The sequence below is a fragment of the Silene latifolia genome, unplaced genomic scaffold, assembly GCF_048544455.1.
Source record: "Silene latifolia isolate original U9 population unplaced genomic scaffold, ASM4854445v1 scaffold_455, whole genome shotgun sequence".
NCBI lineage: Eukaryota > Viridiplantae > Streptophyta > Magnoliopsida > Caryophyllales > Caryophyllaceae > Silene > Silene latifolia.
Window position 1 is genome coordinate 12,716 of NW_027413373.1, and position 22,011 is coordinate 34,726.

Sequence of the window (22,011 nt, forward strand, 5' to 3'; positions counted from 1 at the left end):
TTTTTGGTATCCATTGTCAAAGGTTTATAGGATTGTGTTGTGGGTATCACCTGCAAGGCTTTAGAATAACATTCTAACTACTACACCATATTCGGTGCCAAACATTTCAGACACATTGGCTAGTTAATGTTCCTACTTGTGCACATTTTCGGGTCCACAATGTACGGGCTAACAGTTGAATAACAAGTTCGGTTAAGGTTCGCAACACCGGAAAGGCATAATAGAGGAAGGAAAAAACGCCTAGATACCAAGTCGATATGACTCAAATAGGGCAAAATGAGAAATTCATGTCATGAGCAAGGCACAGTTCTGCAAAATAGCTAATTACTTATACACAAAATGCAGCCTTGTATAGTTGGCAATTTGGCATGCTACTAAGCATCCGCTACATTAAAAATATAGCTATTTAGTTTCGCGTCATGTCCAATGTCCGTGCAACTGTTTCAAGGCAGCCTAACCCTGGAGCTTTTTCCTTCTTATTCTTCCAAACGTACACTGGAGACAAAAGTGGACCTAAAGTTGTAAATGTTGCCACAGACCCTTTGGTGAGAGACCTGTCGGAGCACCTACTTCAGCTCCTGAGTTCGGATAAGAGCCGTGGTCAGAACAACCTCGGCGTACACCTTAGTAGCTTTTAATTTGTCTTCAATGTAGCCAAGGTAACCCCATGTTCCTGCATATACGACGGAAATTCTTATGGTGAGTTGCAGCCGATAATAGATATATATTGTACAAGCTGGAATTCTCGTTAGGCTGCTAGAGGCCAGGGAATGAGGGAACCCCTTTTGCGTTTGATACGTATGTGACCACATCTAACATAAACAGAATGTCTGGTTGTGGTTATTGGTTTAGAAAGCTGGAGAAGATGTAAGTTGTAAAATTTACACAACACATACTCCAATTTCTGACTGAACAACTGAATACAAATGGCATTGTTTTAATAAAATGAATCCAGAAAATACCTTTGCCAGAGTACCTTGAGACATGCCATGCACACAAATGAAAATTCTCATGATACTGACCAATTTGTAAAAGTCATTAGATGCATGAACACATAAAATCTACACCTAATTCCCTCTTTTCAATCCTGAAACCTCTTGAACACATAACATCATCTTACATGTCATTCTTACGATTTTCCAATCTTTTCCAGTTCTTTTCACCTAACATGTCATTTGACTGGCAAACAATTAGTTTGAGGCTAAAGAATTAAACGGATTGAACTATTTTATGATGTCCGAGCGCTCAACTAACATTTCTGCATTACACCCTTCCTACTGTGACGCATACGTTGTCACTTGTCAGTTTAAATACATTAACCGGATTTAATGGAGACAATTCAGCCAACCAATAGAACTAATTAATAATGTCTTACCATACTACATGAATTTTAAGCATCAATCTGATTATCATAAACTACAAACATAAAGTAAGCGAAATAGACTGTAAAGATTTTATAAGGATTTACTATATAGCAGAGTGTTCAGAGTTTGCTATATTACCATATTACCTTATCATCTCGAACCCCTCACTTCCTTCAACTATCAAATTACCCTACTTTGCTGCCTTCTCAGCCGTGCGACGACTTCATACAGCTTTCAACCTTGCCCTCCTTCACCACCATCGTCGCAACCTATGCATAAATCTAAGTGTTGCTAGTTGAAGGAAGATAAAAGGAGTCAAACCAACCTTGGGTGTTGTACATCGCTGACCCTAAACCCTAAAACCCTAAACCTGTAAAGAGTGAAATCAAGTCATAAAACTATAAATCCCAAAAACATGACCATGACCCACAAATGACAGGTGCAACATTTACGTATCCAATAAGCATGGTACCTGAGTGATGGAAGAACCAAAAAGGTAGCCAGCTCCAAACGCACTGCAAATAGTCAAAAACACACGCAATCAGCACAAAGGCAACTATACTTTGTAATGTTAGAGTCGCCAGCTCATAGTTCAATTTCGACTCCTATTTCCTGCTACTCACTAACACAACGGCAACACTAAAACATCAGGTCTTGTTGTCAACCTGTACCTCTAATCTCCACAGTCCACAACAACCGCGGACACAACAAAGGCTAACTAAATCAATAAAGGAAGGGCAACAAGTCCGATTGTATCACAATAACCCAAGCAATTAGCACCCATATAACAGTAGAAATAGCAATAAACCCAAAATAGTAATAGAAATGATAACATCAGAAGTAGTAATAGCAATAATAACACTACAAATGGTTAAACTAATCGGTTAAAAAAATGGTTCAAATCAAAAGATAATTAGAAGCCATACCTTTGAAGAGAAAGCTGTACCGAGCTCCTAAACCCTAAACGGAAAACAATGAACAAATCAACAACAACAACAACAACACAGTTCATAATGAGTAAATAACTTATATCTCCTAAACCCTAAACAAAGTACGAAAACAGATCTAACACAGGACCAACAATAACATCTGAATAATCTAACAATAATAACACTGAAATCAAATTGAAATTAAGATAAAAAATGGAATTAAGAGTAAATACCTAGGTTGTGAGATGAGAGATGAGGAGAGTTGTATTGATTGAGATTGAAAAAGGAGAGACGGATGTGAATGAGCGGCGGAAAGAATGGGAATAGATATGGCTGTAAGTGAAAGAGAAATGGAGGGAGGAGATCTAAAGGGGAGAATCCAACAGCTGAGAAGGAACTTGGTTGTTCACTATTCACTGCTACAGGTGCGAAGAGACCTTGACATGAAAGCCGCCCCTTCCCCCCAACACCACCGGCAGGCCTATGCCTCGTCACCACATATACACAAGATACCATCGCAGCAGCAGACATATAACGAAGATGGAATTAGTAAAATAAATTAGCATATCCGTTTCACTCTGTAAATGAGAAGCCCGGTTCAGAATTCCAACTAATACAATCAGTTTCACAAACCATATAAACTACCTATAATAAATTATGAGCATCAAGTTCATTTAAAAAACATAGATCAAAAGGAATGATACTAAAAAAAGTGAAAGGTAGTTTACAAGAACATAGTTTGGGTTTTGTATTCATACATTATTCAAGTCTAAATGGCCAGTTCTCTCTAACTTGTGCGGTTTATTACAATTGTAGTTGTAACAACCTGGTTGGGTCTTCAATTGTCGCTTTCTTGTTCTCAAAAAAACATTATGTGACAATTGATAAAAACATACTCTTCATTCATGTTAACTTGTCACATATAAATTTGAGAGATGCAGAAAGTAAGATCAGCAATCAAATAAAAAAGAAGATAAAAAAACACAACAAATGACCAATTAACCCATGAAAGATCAATGATCATCATGTTAATTAAGTACAAAAGACAGGACACCGCATCTTCCCTTATATACAACCAGAATAATCACAAAAGCCAAGAATGGATTTATGAAAAGAGACATCATTATGGATAGTAGATAAAATTTTACTCCATCATTTCAAGGAATGAGGTGATTAGGGAAAAGGTAAAAGTGGCGTCAATAGAGGACAAGATGATGGAAAATCGACTAAAATGGTTTGACCATGTGAGAAGGAGACCTATGGACACATCAGTTAGGAGGCTGGAGAGTTGGAGAACAGAAAAGGTCCCTAGGGGTAGAGGGAGACCGAGACAGACATGGTTGAGAGTGATAGAGCACGATATTAGATTTCTGGGGCTTGAGGAGAGTATGGTGACGGAGAGGGCACAATGGAGGGAAATGATACATGTGGATTTTTAGTATTTGCTGTTATTTGACATATTTAGTGTTTTTATTTAATTTTTAAATTTATTTATTTGTTATTCTCTTCTTTATTACACTTTTTTACCAACCACTTTCTTATGTGTTTTACTTGGTTTACTTTTAAGGTATTCCGGATCCTTAACATCTACTTCGGTTTTCAAAATCGTTTTAATCTTTATTCTCGATTTAAATTTGAAGTTTTTTATAAAAGAAATCCGGAATTCGATTTTAGAATCTATAAGTTTTCCTTGACTTTGTATTATGTTTCGCTCTTCCTTTTGTTTTTCATTTTTCCCTTTTCTATTTTTTTCGCATTTTGAGGTGTGCGTTCACCCATAGACGGTTCTAAAGGATGATTCATGTCAGCCGACCCCAAATCATTTTGGGATTAAGGCTCTAATGTTGTTGTTGTTGTTGTATTTCAATGAAATCAGTTTGGATATCATGGTGAAAAAGAAAGAGACAAATCATATGCAGTCCAGATTCTTTTGGCGGGGGGGAGGTAGTAACCAAACTTGCATTTCAACTGAAATGTTTTATAAATAAGATTCATAGTATTCTTCGAAATGATTATAATTACCACGAATTTGAACTGGAAAAAGATACGGAAAAAAATGAATATTAAAAAAAATTAGGCATTTCATGCCTTTAATGAGTCCATTTTCTGGGGAGTCAACATTCCATCGGAAAGGAATTCATTTGCTTCCGGAAGAAGAACAAATTGGTTCAGAAGATCAAGAATAATTTTTAAAAGTTTTAGTTGATTAAATCGTAGGACTAAAAAAAATAAGAAAAATCTATTCGAAATTTGTGATAAGCATTAAAAATGGCAAAGCTAAATCAAGGACAATGAACATCAGGAGTTTACATGGTTAAGATTAAACTCACTTATCGGATGGGTGTAAGAGAGAAGCCATAAACCAGCCTTGTGTGCATCCAAGTCTAGCATATGTATTCTGTAAAATAATCACACAGGAAGAAAAAGACGATCATGTTTAAGTGTTTAACAGTTACACTTGAAGAACAAAATAACCAAGCCTAAAGCCCTATCTAAATCATGAAATCCCTGCTAAGTATGTAATCCTCTCCACTCAACTTGCGTTCCCCCCACTCTAGCATGTAAAGCGCCCCCTCCCGCTCACCTGGTCAATTAAAGAAGTTAAATGTTCATGCTAACTGATTCACTAACTGATTTTAAAACTTGTCCGGGTTCAATTTCCTTTCAGAATGAAATGCATACGACACTTGAGCATCCATTCCTGTAAGCAGAAAAATAGAATACAGGCGATGTAATAAAGATTGGATAACCATATGGCAAATAGCAACATTGACAAAGTACCAAGATTCAGAAGCATAAAAGTTTTTTAGTGGTGAAGGACATGGAAAAAAATTAAATGTATGTGGAAAATATAAAGTAGTCATCTTACCCATACTGAAGTAGTTCCAGAATCCACCACGAAACGTAAGGTAGCCTTCCTACAGAGTATCAAAAAGATCTCATGAGCATTTCTGATATATGCAATTGCCGGAGTAAATTGTTTTGCATGACAAAAAAATGGTTGGCATCAAAGATGGATGAAATATTTTTAAGATAAAAACATGGGTGGAGATTTTTGTTTTCATTACATTGTCAGTTTCATTTTACTGACATTTCCCAAGTTATGTCCAGAAAATAATTTGCCATTGTCGAGGAGCCCTTTCACTAAACAGAGTTATATAGCTAGATACAAAGGTATAGAAACAATAGTTGGGGCCATTTGCATGAAACCATGATTTCGAGATCGATTGATCGAAACACAAACTGCACATGTCTGCAATTATTACCATGATGAATTTACATCTCTGGATTATGCTCAAATCGTAAAATGGGTCTCATTGTAAAGCTTGTGGTCAAAGTGAGTTCAGATGTGCAGAATTATATCACCACAAATAAAAATAGATTGCATATTGGAAAACAACCATTCATGTTTTACATACAATTTACAGGGCTTCGGAAATTCAATCCACGTCTCATTTAAGTTAAATGTTTTTCAAACACTGCTTTTTTTCATCAATATTTACCAATGCTTCTCATCAAGCTCCACCAAATTTTGATGATAAAGAGAGAGCAGATTCAAAGACACTAAATACATATGATTCACAATTCACAAACATAACTGACAACCAAAATGCTTGACAAATACAGAGTATAAACCAAACATGTGATGTACATGAGTACAACACATTAAAAAAATGATACATTAGTACTAACAAGACATATATAGTCGTTAACATAGAGAATTTCACAAAATTATTTGAAAGAGAAAGGATGTATAAATTAGGCATTTGAGAGAGAAAAGGTACCAAGTTAGATGAATCTGACGATGAAACACGTTCAAAAGCATGCAATGAATGCGGTAATTCAAGAGGAACAATCGGGTCACGGTTCCTTCCTTAGGAGTCCGCATCCTCATAAGAATGTGCCAGCTGTAAGTTATTGAAATAAGTTATTACCTTATGGCTTATGTAAACAAAAAATATTCAAATCATCAATTCTTTCCATGTTAGTCCATAGAAAAGTGGCCTGACATGGTATAAGGTATCAACTGTATAAGAAGAAAATGGGACTTTGAATTCATAATTTCCACATTAAAATGTTTATCTAAGGAGTAAGAAAGAAAAGCTTCTACTACATGTTCTTTTGGTTATCTATTGGATTGTCTAGCAAAGACTTGCAAGAGAAGTATTAGACAACTCCATCCTACTATGGCAAAATATATCATTCTTATCCTCTAAAATATGTCTTACTCTGTTAATTAAACCCATGCATATCAAGCTTGACTTCCTCAAAGAAAAAAAGGGGCATTCTTACCCTCGATAAACAAACCGAAGCAACAATTATATAGCATACATAAAAATAACTACCTTCCGATTGTATCACAATAACAATAGTAATTAGCACTATAATATAACAGTAGTAATAGTAATAAACAAGAAATAGTAATAGAAATAATAATAATACCAGAAGTTGTAATAAGCAAGATAGTGGAATTGGTCCTTGAGACGAACAAGCACCAAAGCTGTTGAAAGTAGCCAATATCTCTTGCAGAGGCCACTTCATTCTCTGCATTAATCGACGAACAGTTAGTAGCATACAAACCATTATTTCATCTAACATTTTGTCTACATTGCTCAACCTGGTGACCACAATTCTGTTATCTAATAGTCAATTGGGTGTGAGCTGATGATCAGCATTAATCACACACTTTATTTTGAAATCCAAACAGCAGAAATTACAATTATAGCATATCAAAAAGTGATTTATGGGCAGACAATTAAATCCCTTGATTTATAAGTCAATCAAATTGAATCAACCACTAATCTAAGACGACTAATTCAGAATCAAAATGGTTTACTAAATCAGCAAGATTTAGTCCCTCAAACCAAATCATTTATTACATTGAAAATCTGGGCTAAATGATAACAACAATGATAAGAATAACACTAATCGGCGACAAACCCAGAAAAGATGAGTTCACGAGTTCTAGGATAATCGGAGATGGGAGCTAAAATCATCAGCTGAGTTCAGATTAGGAAAAGAGAGATAAATGGGGCGCGAGTATACATGGTTTGCGGGGTGAATGGAGGGCCGATAATAATTAGGAGAATCGCCCCTGGAAAGATATTGGGTAATAGTGACTTGTGCACATCAGGGAAAGTAACTGCATACATGTTCTAAGTAACCAGTCAATAACTAAAACAAATACATAAGTCCCGAGTCGTCGTAATCTTACTAAAGGCAGTACATCTGTCTGAACAGGTGCTGGGACTTCATTAAAACCGCTTTGAGAAAGACCGGTACCTGAAGAAAACGTAAAGGCATTAAAACTATGCGTAGCAGAGCAGACGGATGAAAGTTAAAATCTTCTAAACAGGAAGGACATGTGCCAAAAATCTTCTAACTGCATACTAATGCTAAATGGAAGGCGCTGTAAGTCTATAATAATAACTATTTGCATCATTAGAAAGTAGTAGCCAGATTCAACGCATCATCAAAGTGCCAAAAATCGTAAACAAACACAATGGGATAACGAAGATCACACAGGACCAACAACAACCAATATAAAAACAAAGGAAGCATTATAATACAATTGTACTAACACAGGCAGTCCTCTCGTAATCACCTCTTTTTAATTTGAACTCATAAACTGAGACTATAAAACACTGGCCTAAACTTCAGCTTTAGGAGAGCGCACCAGAATTTCTGAACGCATGAAGTCTTTTAAATAAATTCGGAGAAGAACAAAGCAAAGGTACAGGAAAAATTACGCAAAAAAATGTTCTGCACTAAAAAACATTGCGAAATTCAAGATAGATGGGATCTTGAGTCGTGATCCAAATGATGATGCCGATTAGTGGTACACATTGAGGTAAAGCAATGAATAATTGAGTTCACCACAGGGCTTCACAGGTAATGTGAGTCAAGTGAAATAAGTAAGCGGGGAGAAATGAAATGAAACGAGCAAAAGGTTAATAATTAAGAGAGAGCTAATGAGAGGCATGTGAGTGAATAGACGGTCACCAAATGTTGACTAACAATGCAGTTTTTAATGGCTAAATTGTTAACACATCTGTCACACAGGTATAGCGAGAAAAACCTATAGGAGTTGCAGGAAATGAATGCACATTACCAGCAAAAAAAAGGCAATGGCCCCCGAAACGTAAATCCGCATACTAACAATAAGAAAAACAGCCAAATTTAAATCTGAATCAAAAGAGTAAGAGAGTTTACCAGTAGCAGACGGGGCAAAAAAATGAGTCTTGTCACAGACTCACACAAGTAACTTCCTTCTAAAGTGAAGCGAAAACATATAACTGAAACTGAAAGTTCTTTTTTTAAAACTGCCATTGCCTCTGACCACTACAATAATATTGCCCCTGCATACAGCAAACAACCAAATTAAACATCAGTGCCCAATAATCACCCTCACCAACGACAACAAACCTTGCATATAACCATTACGCACAACAGTAATTGTTACGGACATTTAAAGGAGGCCATGTCGCGGCCTGATACTCCCGATATCTACAACCCACGACAACAGCATTCACAACAACGAAAAACAAAATTCAACTCTAAATGGATCGCAACAACTCTAATGGTATCACAGGAAAAAACAATAAAGTAGTAATAGCAGTAACATTATAAACCCAGATTTAACACAAAAACAACATTCACAACTGAACAATCTAACAATAATCACCCCGAAATCAAAAAACGACGAAGATAAGGTAAGCATCCACGATTTCAGACAACACCAACAACAATCAATACCCAATAAATGGACCATTATAACTAAATACTCAACTAAACGAAACTCAAACACATTAACAAAAGCAATAATTTAGCAGCTAATTCGCTAACCTTTTATGAGAATTTAAAGCAACACATGTAGCAATATCACCGCCGTCACATCAACTCCCTGTAACCAGAACCACAAATAACAACAAAACAATTAGATTTACAGAAATAGCAATAATCACCAAAAGCAAATCAACAAAAGCAATAAATGAGAATCAGGAAAAGGGAGATGAAGGGTTAGAGAGATCGACGAGCTGTTGAGGAGTGAAGAGGACTGAGATGGAAAGGAGTGGATAGAAAGAGTGTTGTAAAGGAGTGGTTAGGAGTAATAGAGAAATGGAGGGAGTAGATTGAAAAGGAGAAACCAACGGAAGGTGAGGATTTCAGCGGCACTATTCATATGAATAGTAGTAAGGAGTTTAAACTTTTTAAGAGTTTAGGATAGGGCATCACTTTAAGAAAAGTGTTGCATTGTACTACTATAAGTGCAACATTTCGAAACAAGCGTTGTATTTTGTCGCAACACTTTGAGCAACACTAGTGTTACTTCTATGAGAATTTTTCATTTACCGCCCTACTAATTGTAAAAGTGAAAATTAGGCGGCATTCTTAAGTTTTGGGAATACTAACCATCAAAGGGGGCATAAAAAAAAATAATAAAATATTCTCTTATTCTCTACCAACAGTATGTTTCTTCCGTCAAAAAAATAATAAAATATTCTCTTATTATCTACCAACCTTAATTATTCACATCGGTTATAAAAACAAAACAATGTAACTTTTATTTTATTTTTCTATTTACATCAGTTATACTACAATCGACGTTAATTTATTTAGATTAAACTTATATTGCATCGGTTTCTTACTTTCTTAATGAACCGATGTAACGGAATTCCGATCCAATACATACACAATATCACATTAGGAAAAATAATAAACCCTTCCCCTCCCCCTCGAAACCCCTTACCCTCCTCGCATACCGTCCACAGTCGCCCTCCACCGTCTGTCTACCACCATCGACGACCACAGTCGCACGCCGCCGCCCTTCACCACAGTCACTCTTCACCAATCACCATTATAAACCCTTCGCGAATTTGCCTTCAACTGTTAGATAGGGTTCACTCTTTGTAACAACAATCAGGGATTAATTCCGGAACTGTTGTACACAATTGAAACAATTGCAGAAATTCTTGAGAACAAGGAAAGAATTTGGACAATTGATTACTAATTTGGTAACTGATTTTTACAGAAGATTACAGAGAGAAAGATAGAGGAAATGTGAGAGTAAAATGATTGAATGAATGATTCTAAGTGTAAGATGAGCTTATTTATAACAAGAAGTATAACAACTTTCTAACCGCCTAATAACAAACTCCTAACTATCTTGCTGACGTGTCCAGTTTGTTAGAAGGTTTGTTACAATACATTCCCCTTTCCAGTGAAGCTTGTCCTCAAGCTTAAGAAATCTGAAATGCAGGAAACCTCTTAATGAAATCATCTGACAGTTCCCATGTAGCATCCTCAGTAGTGCCATTAGACCATTGCACCAGAAAATATACAACTGCACCATTGCCCTTCCTCATCATCTTCCTTTCCAAAATAGCTACAGGTTCTGCCCTTAGTTGTAGGTCGTCATCAAGCATAGGGACCACACTAATGACAGCACGATACCATGATGTTTTTAATCGAGAAACATGGAACACGGGGATGAATCTTGGACATTCGGAGTAACTTCGTCTATAAGCCACCTTGCCAATTCTTGCAGACACTTCAAATGGCCCAAAGTACCTTGGTGAGAGTTTCTGACAACTTCTGTATACCACTGATTGTTGTCTATATGGTTGCAATTTGACATACACCAAATCTCCCACCTGATATTCTTTGTCAGTCCTGTGCTTATCACTTTGACTTTTCATCCGGTCTTGAGCCCTTTTTAAATGAAATTTCAACATTTGAATGCATTCTTCCCTAGCATTTAAGCTCCTATCCACTGCAGCTACTGCACTATCACCATTAACATAAGGGGTATGTAATTGAGGTGATTGCCCATACACCACTTCATAAGGAGTTGTCCCTATGGCAGAGTGAAAATTAGAATTGTACCACCACTCTGCCAATGGTATCCATTGTGCCCAGTCCTTAGGTTTTTCCCCTGTCATGCATCTAAGGTATGTTTCAAGGCATTTGTTAACTACCTCTGACTGTCCATCTGTTTGGGGATGATAAGCAGAGGACATCAATAAATCCACCTTTTGTAGTTTAAAGAACTCTTGCCAGAATTGACTTATGAAGATCTTGTCTCTATCACTTACTATGGACTTAGGGTTCCCATGTAATTTGAAGACCTGATCCAAGTATACCCTTGCCACATCAGATGCCTTGAAAGGATGAGTGAGTAATAGAAAGTGAGCATATTTACTCAATCTGTCTACTATCACCAAAATCGTGTCTTTCCCTTGTGACTTAGGAAGACCTTCTATGAAATCCATAGAAATATTAACCCAGATTGCCTCAGGTATTGGTAATGGTTGTAGGAGACCAGCAGGTGCTTGCAATAGGGTTTTATTTTGCTGACACACCCCACACTCCTTAATCCATTGCCTCACACTCTTCTTCATATTCTTCCAATAAAACAGCTCTGACATTCTCATGTATGTAGCATGAACACCAGAATGTCCTCCAAGAGAAGAATTGTGCATTAAGGCACAGATTTCCAATCTCAGGTCAACATCAGGACCTATAACCAATCTTCCTTTTCTCACCAACTGGTCATTCTGCCATTGGAATTTGGTATTTACAGTAGGATCATCTTTAAGGTCTTGTATCAGCTGTGTTAGTTCAGGGGTCTGCCAACTATCTTTGATCCTTTGTAAGAGATCAGTTCTCACTTGAGATACTAACATGGTCAATAATTCAGCCCCTCCTACTCTAGAAAGAGCATCAGCTACTGTATTTTCCTTCCCCTTCCTGTATTGCACTTCATAATCTAACCCCATCAACTTGGGTAGGCATTTGCTCTGAAATGAGCTTGTTATTTTCTGCCCCAGCAGATACTTTAAACTGAAGTGATCAGTTTTAATGATGAAGTGTTGGCCTACCAAATAAGGTCTCCATTTATCAACAGCTAATATTAAGGCTAGCAGCTCCTTTTCATATGTAGATAGAGACTTATGTTTGTCAGCCAAGGCCTTGCTTATAAAAGCAATAGGATGACCCTTTTGAGTCAAGACAGCTCCTATGCCAATATCAGATGCATCAGTTTCTACTTCAAATTGTGAGTTAAAATCTGGTAAGGCAAGTACTGGGGCTGCTGTCATTGCTTGTTTCAAGGTTTCAAAAGCCATACGCCTCAGGACTCCATATGTATGCATTTTTCTTGAGTAGATTAGTTAGGGGTTTACTGATGATCCCATAACCCCTAATGAACTTCCTATAATATCCAGTTAAGCCCAAGAATCCCCCGAGTTCCTTAACTGACTTAGGAGGTGGCCATTTGAGCATGGCTTGTATTTTGGTAGGGTCAGTAGCTACTCCTCCCGCAGACACTATGTGTCCCAGGTATTCCACATGGTCCACTCCAAAGCTACACTTACTCATCTTAGCAAACAACTGATGTTGTCTCAAAATTCCCAATGTATCCCTCAAATGCACAGCATGAGATGCAATATCAGGGCTATAGACCAATATATCATCAAAAAACACTAATATGAACTTTCTTAAATGCTCACTAAAGATGGAGTTCATCAGTGACTGGAATGTTGAGGGAGCATTGGTAAGGCCAAAAGGCATTACTACAAACTCATAATGCCCTACATGAGTTCTAAAAGCAGTTTTTTGAATATCCTCCGGATGCATTCTAATTTGCCAATATCCAGACCTTAAGTCTATTTTGGAAAATATGCATGAACCATGTAACTCATCTAGTAATTCATCAATAACTGGAATAGGGAATTTGTCCTTGACAGTATTTTTGTTTAACTCCCTATAATCCACACAAAACCTCCATGTACCATCTTTCTTTTTAACCATAACAACAGGAGAAGAAAATGGGCTTTGACTAGGTCTGACCACACCAGCTTCCATCATCTCCTTAGTAATTTGTTCAATGGCATTTTTTTGTATCATAGGATACCTGTATGGCCTTACATTAATGGGTGGGATTCCAGGATTGAGGTGAACCCTATGATCATGATTTCTATGGGGTGGTAACTCCTTTGGTTCAATGAATAAATCACCAAATTCATGTAAAACCTTCTGAATTTCAGGGGGTACAGTAGATACCTGATCATGTACCAATAGTGGTGAGGAAGTAGGTTGCACTTGAATGGCAAAGAATTGACCCTTATCATACTCTCCCCCTTTGCTCAGTTCAGCAACCATTTGCCTACCAGAGATCCATTTTAGACTGCCTTTTGTGATACCCCTAAGGACCACCCTCTTCCCTTGATACATGAATTCCATCTTCAGCTGGTCAAAATCCCATACCACCGGCCCTAAAGATGAGAGCCATTGGACTCCTAACACCATCTCACACCCACCTAAAGGCACAACCATGACATCAGTTGTGAACTCAACTCCATGTAGTAACCATTTGAACCCCTTACACACTTTTGAAGTCATAAATTTTTCCCCATTGGCAACAGAAACTTCTAGAGGATATGTTGTTGTAATTTTACAGCCAAGCCTTTGTGCAGTCTTTGTATCACAAAAATTATGTGTACTTCCAGAATCAATGAGGATGTGGACAGCAGTATGCTTGACCCTGCCCTGTACTCTCATAGTCTGATAAGAAGTATGACCAGAGATGGCATTCAGAGAGATCACAGGTTGCTCTGTCCCCATGTCCTCCACTTCAGCTTCACCTTCCTTCCCTGAATTCAGGTGTATCCAGGATTCCAGGGAAGTCTAATGTGTCACTGTCCTCCTCTGGCTCCATAGGCACTAACACAATATTGTACAACTTCCCTTTACAAGTGTGACCAAATGTGTATGGTTCATCACACTGAAAACAAAGATTTTTCTTCCTTTTCTCCTCAATCTCAGCAGGAGTTAATCTTTTGTAGTTTGGTTTTGTGGGTCTTTGATAAGTGTTTGATTTCTGGAAGGGTTGTGTGAATTTGGTATTATTATTGTTCTGATAACCTGGATTGGTGAATCTTTGGGTATTTTCAGGTGTAATTTTGTTTGGGGGTCTGTCAAGCAAAGGTCTACTCACAGTTCTTGCTGCTGCCAGACTTTCTTCCTGACATCTAGCTAATTCTACTGCTGCAGCTATTGTATCAGGTTTTAATGCTCTAACGAAAGGCTTGACAGTAGGTTTTAGACCACCAATGAAACTATCCAGGAAATATGACTCAGGTAATAATGCATTCCTCTGTAACATCAATCCCCTCAAATTTTCAAAGGCATCAAGATAATTTTCCAAGGACCCAGTTTGTTGAAGCTTATTGAATTCCTCCACAACATTACTTCCCAAATTTTCTTTGAATCTGGCACACAAATCCAACACAAATTCATCCCAATCTACATTTAATCTCATACTCATATAACTGTGCACCCAAGACTCAGCTTTACCCACCATATACAAGGAAGCAAGATTGAGTTTCTGATCATCAGCAACTTTACACAATTCAAAGTATTTCTTGCATTTTTTGACCCAAATTCGCGGATTACTTCCATCAAAAACAGGGAATTCAACTCTGGGATTAAAATTGAAATTGCGAGTGTTTTGTTGAGGTATACCTTCCCGAGTTCCACCATTATTGTTGATGTTATTCCCATTGTTCTGCAGTCCCAAGAGCAATTGCTCAATTCTCTGGTTTTGCTCCCGCATTAACCCCATGGAATCCTCAATCAGCTTCATTCTTTCCTCCATTTGAGATTGTAATTGAGCAACTGTTAGCTTAGCCAGTGTTGATTCGAATTTTTCCCCAAATTATCCAGAAAGAGCAATTGGAGCTTGAAACCCTAGCTATAATGGCGGAAATGGCGTGTGATATTCAGGACCGAAGGGTCTCTGATACCAATTGTAACAACAATCAGGGATTAATTCCGGAACTGTTGTACACAATTGAAACAATTGCAGAAATTCTTGAGAACAAGGAAAGAATTTGGACAATTGATTACTAATTTGGTAACTGATTTTTACAGAAGATTACAGAGAGAAAGATAGAGGAAATGTGAGAGTAAAATGATTGAATGAATGATTCTAAGTGTAAGATGAGCTTATTTATAACAAGAAGTATAACAACTTTCTAACCGCCTAATAACAAACTCCTAACTATCTTGCTGACGTGTCCAGTTTGTTAGAAGGTTTGTTACACTCTTCTCCGCTGTCTTCACCACCACCCGCCACCGCAGCGATTACTCTTCCTCCGCCACTGATTTTCATCTCATCTGGTTGTCCTTTCCTTGCCATCACATTTTGAAGGATTAATCTACTTGAGGTGCGTAATTTATGTATTTCCGTTTGGTTGTTGTCTTTAATTTGCTGTTATCCAGGCTAATTAATTATGCCTATACTTATTTGACGAATAGTCTCAATGAGTTTTGAGAAATTCGTTGGGTTTCAATGGTTGTTTGGTCGCACAGGTATGCGAAGACTTTAATTAGGGTTTTTGATTTCGAAATTGGAGGAAGTTGATATACACGACTAGCGCTCTTATTCTCTGGGATATTGAATCTAATTGCTACTCTTTGTGGTTTAATAGATTTGAGTTTTTGTTATCTGCAGATTGTGGACAAACATGGCGATTTTCGAAAATTTCCTTATGTATGTTGCTTCCTTGGAGTTTTGAATGAGAGGTAGTGGTTGCAATTGCTCATTTTCTCTTCATCACCTTTTTTACTCTCCTTCCAGCCTACACTTTTACTTGGAAATTGCCTTCTTTTACTACACCTTTTGCTTTTTATTATTAATCGTTTTATTGTTAAGGCCCTCAACTATATCATCATAGAGCCCTGAGCTGTAAACTAATGCAGGTAGTTATTATCATCATAGGTTTATGTCGACTAATATTGGGGAAGGAGTTGATAAAGTCGGGTACTTGAGTGATCTTCTTGAGGCTATAATCGATGTATCTACGGAGGTGATAGCTTCCCAAGCTCGGTTTTGAGTGAAGTTGCAATTTGCAGCAGATTCCGCGTTTCTGTTCTTTGCCTTGCAATATGTGATCGATAGCGTACATTATTTTACTAGATTGGGTTCGTCGAAAATGCTCTAAAATACACTTCTCTGGTTGTTTATTAATCGGTTTAAAAGTTTTAAGCTTTTAAACCGGTGATTTGAGTTTTGTCGCATTTTAGGGCGGCGTCGATAGCTCTTACCACGGATCGATCCGTGGGGTTTGATCCCTCTTTTCCTCAATCTGTTCAAATCGACCTCTAAATTGGCGGTATGGAGTCACATTTCCTGGAAACGTTATAATTTATGCTAATTTTTTCTTGGAAAACTAATCGAGCCCTTTGTGTATTTATTGTCTCTTTGTGGTAGCATTTTCTTGATTTAAAAATTGTGAATGCTTTATGGGTGATTGTTTTGTAGCTAACATAACTAGACTAACATTACTTTGGATCTCTTTTAGTAGCAGATGGAGAGTTTTCTTTATGTCAGTGAACACTCGGCCATTCCTCTCAGATCAAATGCTGTAAACTAATGCAGCCAGGCTACATCCAAACCATTTGTTTCTCCAATGCTTTTTAGCATACCTCCTGTTAGACCACACAAGTCCCGAGTTGTTTACTGAGTTTTTCAATGCTATGTATAACCTGCTTAGGCAATAAGAGACTGGTGCACCAAAAGTTCTCCAGCTAGGTGTATAATCAAAGTGTTTAGGCTCTATAAATATTCATCTTGTACTTGTTCTAATTAGCTGGGTGTTCTTACGGTGTATATAGAGCAATGAGCTTTTGAGGAACTGTTGAAATGCGTGTTCATTTTATATTTCCCTTGTTATTTGTTTGATTTTCCGTTTCAATTCAGTGGTTGTTTGATCTATGATTTCTTTATCAAAATGATGTAGAGTTTGTGGATGAGAGTCACATCTAGAAAGGCGATGGTGAAGACATTTCCAGAAAGGAGTATAAAAGCCAAATAAGGCAGAACTGGTGTTCGTTTACCTTTGTTAAGTTCATAAAATAACTCCATCTCTCATCACATCTAGAAAGACGATTGTGTAAATGATGTGGGCAGGTGCGAAAAGAGATTAGGACCAGACAAGAAGAGATTTGAGGATTTAGCATTTCTGAATTCGGCGCAAAGTGTGGTGTGTTTGATATTATCCTCTATTAGTAAGCTTATGTTTTATCCTTTTATCTCTAGCGAAAAAGTTAAGCAAAGTCAATTGACATGGTTTTATATGACTTGGTTTTACTAGACACCAGATAACGTATATGATTGCACCTGCATTGGGATTGAAGCATTGAAGTAAATTAGCTATCCTATTCTGGTATTTGCTTCATTTTCTCTGACCGTATTTGTGACTCAACATGGAAGTTAAAGCAATATATTAATCTGTAAAATGTCGATAGTAGATTTGGGTTTGCTTACAGAAACTAGGAGTAATACCTAATTTATCTACGCGTCATATTTAGTATGGAGTGAATCATTTTTGTGATCATAAGCTGGACTAGACTCTGTAGGGTATGTAATAGAACTCTCTAACTTAGATTTATAATTTAGATTGATTATGCTCTTTAGCGAATTTGGTTTAGCACTCTTCATGATTGGTAGACACTGGTTATCCTTCTGGTATTGTAGTTTCTAGACTGATTTGTAATTTCAAATTAGTCTTGGTTTGTTATGTTCTTAGATGAAACTTGAGTTAGAGTTTCTTCCATAAAGTTCCATTTAATTAAGTTGTATAAGGAACTTCTGACACCAAGAGATGTCTCACTTTGTTCTTGTACACTATGAATGTGATCTGAATATATCGATTCTTTTTCTCACTTGCCATTTTTCAGCATTTGAGCGGTGGAAACGGTTGATTCGTTGACTCATTGTCAAGGAGAAGAGGGCTTGAACTTTGGCTTTTGTCCTGGATTAGTCGCTAGTTTGCTTGGTCTTGATCAAGATATACTCTTTTTTTTGAGTTTAGGTAAACAACTCGCAGGTAAGTTATGTAATAACTTGGCGGTTCATATCCCAACTAGTATCTTCAAAACATGTGCATATTTGTAATTTGGAGTATTTATTTATAAATTATGGTAGCAAATGCAGCTGTTTTCCTTAGAAATTCAATTACGCCGAGTATAGCTGCCTTTGGTATGAACTGTGCCTTGAACTGCCTTTGGTATAAACTGTGCCTTGAACTGTCTTTGGTATGAACTGTGCCTTTTGCTGCCTTTGCTACCATTTTCTTGTTTGTAGTGATTGGTAAGGAGCCTTTACAGTCATATGATGGCAATGTTTGTCCAATACGTAGATTTGGTGCCGATTTGGTGCGCAAACTGGCTGATCATGTTTAATATATATGATTGAGGTGTTGAGTAGCAAACTGAACCAATTACGCCTAGTTAACTCACTAATACACTAAGATTATGGATAGTGCTCCTGTATGTTGGTGCATATGTATGCTGATCTTGCTGCCGATATGCAAGCATCATAAATTATATGTTGTTCTATATATCTCCATGAATTTAGGAACTTTTGCATTTGTCTTCATCTTGTGTATCCACTCTCGATCTTCTCTGGAAATTTGAGCACATAATCATGTTTACATTTGTCCCATAACCAATGCTGCCTGTACTCCTTTTTGGTACCCAAGGAATCTCCAGGGAATCTCCAGTTAGTTTCCTGGTTCAGGCACGCACTGAACAACTCTCTTGTTATAAGCACACTCAAAGTAGATGTGAGATATACATTCCTCAGCTTGCCCACAAGTTACGCGTGGAAGCTATGAGCGTCTTTGTCTATCATATATGGTGGACAGGCCTACCTTTGCAGATCAAACTCAAACGTTTCACATAGGCTACACCTTGTGTACAATCACGTACTCTATTTTCTGCACGTCCTTGTTAATTAGTTGTTCTTTAATGCATTATTTATTATTTCGTGATAATTAAGTGTGACGTATCATCTATGCCTATTGAGCCTTTGAATCCTCAAATCTAATAATGTTCTATTTTTTATGTTACAGGTTGCATTTGAGGTATTAACAATGATGACGGGTTGATTTTTTGTCCGGTTGGCAACATATATATGCTCACAATACAAAAATGAAGACTTATAATTAGTAGCTTTCAAATAGTCGTTAAGAATTATTATTTGTTCTATTTAAACATTTGTTATATTTGTTTTAGTTAAATAATTGAACATTTGCGATCGAAGTTCTACTTTTGATCCTTTTTTGAAATGTAATTGACATATATTTTTGAGACTGAATCAATTGAATGCACAATTAGAGAGAATTACAATTGTTGCGTGCCTTACAAGTTCTTATGTCGTTGCACTTTATTAAGTGTTATTTTTGAATAAATTAGTGTTGCATTTGTTTATTATAAGTCTTGTTTTGGGACGTAACCAGTGTTGCGTTTCCAAAATAAAAATGTTGCATTAATTTCATATAAGTGTTGCTTATCAACATGAAAAGTATTGCATTAGTTCAGGAAGTGTTGCTTTTTTTACATAAGAAATGTTGCATTAGAAGATAAAAAATGTTGCCTTTGCAATTGAAAAAGCGTTGCATAAACATGACCAATGCAACACTTTTCAAAAGTGTTGCTTCAGATTAAAAAGTGTTGCATTAAGCGTTGCAATGACCTAATGCAACAAGACCTGATGTAGCACTTGATTAAGTGTTGCATAAACTCTATTGCAACATTTATATGACATTATGCAACAATAGCAAAGTGTTGCTATAGAATCTAAATGTAGTAGTGTGGACTTTGCATGTCGCCTTTCTTGATCTGTTGGTCCTACAATCAAAGGGTTCGATCTCTAAGGTGTAGGAGATTTATCTCCATCGGGGGCGGACTTCGTCGTCTTGCTTACCACATTGTCTTTCTACGCTCTTTTCGCAAGAGCGTAAGTACACCTTGCTTTTATCACTCTGCGGCTCGTATGTATCGACGGTTTTTGGAGGCCTTCCGTGGCTTTTCCTCCTTCCTTCACCAACATACCTTAGATGCTCTAGTTTGCCTTGTTGTAGTCTTAATCTTTTTTAATGTTTATGTTATCTCTAGGTATGGCTTGGTAGCACTAGATTTGGTAGTCAGGTTTCTAGTGTTACTTAGTCGAATAGCTTACTTTGTAACATTTGAAATAATGTAAGTTATTCAATACTTGTAAAAAAAAAAAAAAAGGTGTTATATATATTTAGCTATCATTCTATTATTTATTTCCGTAAATACGCGACATATCATAGGTTATATATACCTTGTGAATTATTGTATTGTACACAATTAAGCAGATCAATAATATCATTTCTATTTCATTCAATCTCGTTTATTATCATACGATGGCTTGGAGCTGATACAAGTCATCTTATATCGGTACATTGGACCATCATTTCACTTTCAAAGTTTCAGGAATTCATCATGTAAGCTAGTTGTGATTCATTGCATTTATACCATGACAAAAATAAGTCATAGATACTAGAAACATTGACTTGTGGAGTTGTGGTCGATTACAAGATTGAAATTCTTGAATGAGACAATGTGACAGACAACATCTAATGTAGGACTACAGGAGGAAATTATACTGAACACTGTACTACTGTGCTTTTGGTAGGAGTAGTAAGTTTTTTCCAGTGAGAATATAGGTAACATAATGGCATAGCAATTCTTCATTTCTTTTCATACATTTCCCAGTTTCGCCTCCTTTTACCGCTCCTGCAGCGGTATTGAAGCAGTAAAGCACTGTTTTTTTCCCCAGAAAATCAATTTGTGAATTGTCTTTATCTTTTAGCTGTCATTGCATTCAGGTCTCCAAAATGCGGTATTTTACTTGTTTCGGTTAGACGGAAAGTCTTTATCTTTTGGTTTTCATTGCATTCAGGTCTCCAAAATGCTGTCTACTAGTTTCAGCTAGACAAAAAGTCTTCATCTGATTGCATTCAGGTCTCCTCAATGCTGTCTTCTACTTATTTCGGTTAGACGAAAAGAACTGCTAACCTCATCTGTCAACATACATATGCAAAAGCACTTTCTGTGATCGAAAACCAATAAGACGAGGTCCGTTTTTAATTATAACCACAGAAGTCAGAGCCCACCTCAAAAATATTGCACAGGCCTCTAATGACTTGTCTTCTTATTTTGGTTAGACAAAAAGGACAGTTAAACCAACCTATAGTCCGTAAAGTCAATAACTATCATGTAGGACTCGTCATTGGACCAAATACTGGTCACAAGTCAAGTGAGGTTCGTTCCTTAAATCAATTGGTGATAAGAAGAGCAATCCGCTAACTTGTAAACTAGTCTATCGTTCCTACTTCTACTGATATGGGACAATGCTCAGCACGCACTTAGGAAAAACCTAATAATCTTATTATATCTTATTCTTTTTGCGCCAAAACTGCACTCCAGAAGTACGGGTTCAAATATAATGGTCAGTCGATTTGAGACTGAAATTTAGACGTTCTCATAGACCGGTCATTCCCACTGCGAACGTCTTCTTGGGGTATTTCTCTTCATTCTTAGTGGACCCGTCTTACTCATCATCGTGTTTTGTTTGAGTTTACGATTTTTCATAGCCAAAGTATACATTGGAACAGTGGATGCATACAAATGTCTTATACTCCCTCCATTCAACAATTATCACCCCATTTCTCTAATAAATGGGAGGAGTATTATATTGAAGTGGGGTGATAAAAGTTGAATGGAGGGAGTATAAGTTTTCATATTCCATTACCTATACCACCGACTCGAATCTCGCAAACTTATTTCAGTACATGTTTTCGATATGAAACTGTGGGACATTTTTAAGTTTTACATATTGT

At 37.0% G+C, this 22,011-nt stretch overlaps 1 protein-coding gene and 3 long non-coding RNA genes across 11 annotated transcripts; 2 read left to right on the plus strand and 2 right to left on the minus strand.

Moving 5' to 3' along the window:
• Positions 1-221: 221 nt before the first annotated feature.
• On the minus strand, positions 222-4,694 carry LOC141639583 (uncharacterized). Of its 8 annotated transcripts, none has more exons than XM_074448666.1 (6): positions 4,624-4,694; positions 2,527-2,871; positions 2,291-2,324; positions 1,837-1,879; positions 1,511-1,633; positions 222-673 (listed from the first exon to the last, which is right to left on the minus strand). In XM_074448666.1, the coding sequence occupies exons 2-5, from the start codon at positions 2,822-2,824 to the stop codon at positions 1,571-1,573; spliced, it is 438 nt and encodes a 145-aa protein (XP_074304767.1). In that variant the 5' UTR covers positions 2,825-2,871; positions 4,624-4,694; the 3' UTR covers positions 222-673; positions 1,511-1,570. The 8 variants fall into 8 exon arrangements, 5 of the variants coding, with proteins under 5 accessions (XP_074304767.1, XP_074304768.1, XP_074304770.1 ...); XM_074448667.1 differs by having other exon boundaries at positions 1,503-1,633; XM_074448669.1 differs by having other exon boundaries at positions 1,511-1,728.
• Positions 4,695-4,910: 216 nt separating this feature from the next.
• On the minus strand, positions 4,911-9,502 carry LOC141639584 (uncharacterized). Its single transcript, XR_012542589.1, has 7 exons — positions 9,140-9,502; positions 8,507-8,652; positions 7,509-7,576; positions 6,737-6,838; positions 6,079-6,201; positions 5,163-5,211; positions 4,911-4,994 (listed from the first exon to the last, which is right to left on the minus strand). It is a non-coding gene; the product is annotated as an uncharacterized LOC141639584 (long non-coding RNA).
• A 5,902-nt stretch (positions 9,503-15,404) lies between these two features.
• On the plus strand, positions 15,405-16,129 carry LOC141639582 (uncharacterized). The gene is made up of 3 exons (XR_012542585.1): positions 15,405-15,522; positions 15,810-15,880; positions 16,077-16,129. It is a non-coding gene; the product is annotated as an uncharacterized LOC141639582 (long non-coding RNA).
• A 288-nt stretch (positions 16,130-16,417) lies between these two features.
• LOC141639581 (uncharacterized) lies at positions 16,418-17,819 on the plus strand. The gene is made up of 3 exons (XR_012542584.1): positions 16,418-16,470; positions 17,098-17,340; positions 17,452-17,819. It is a non-coding gene; the product is annotated as an uncharacterized LOC141639581 (long non-coding RNA).
• The last annotated feature ends 4,192 nt before the right edge of the window (positions 17,820-22,011 follow it).

Bases quoted from the DNA above. Each gene is read 5' to 3' on its own strand.
- LOC141639583 (XM_074448666.1), bottom strand. From the start codon at position 2,824: ATGTCTGCTGCTGCGATGGTATCTTGTGTATATGTGGTGACGAGGCAT. The intron at 1,880-2,290 runs GTATGGCTTCTA...GACTATTTGCAG, and splicing joins GTACAGCTTTCTCTTCAAAG to TGCGTTTGGAGCTGGCTACC. The intron at 1,634-1,836 runs GTACCATGCTTA...ATTTATGCATAG, and splicing joins TTGGTTCTTCCATCACTCAG to GTTGCGACGATGGTGGTGAA.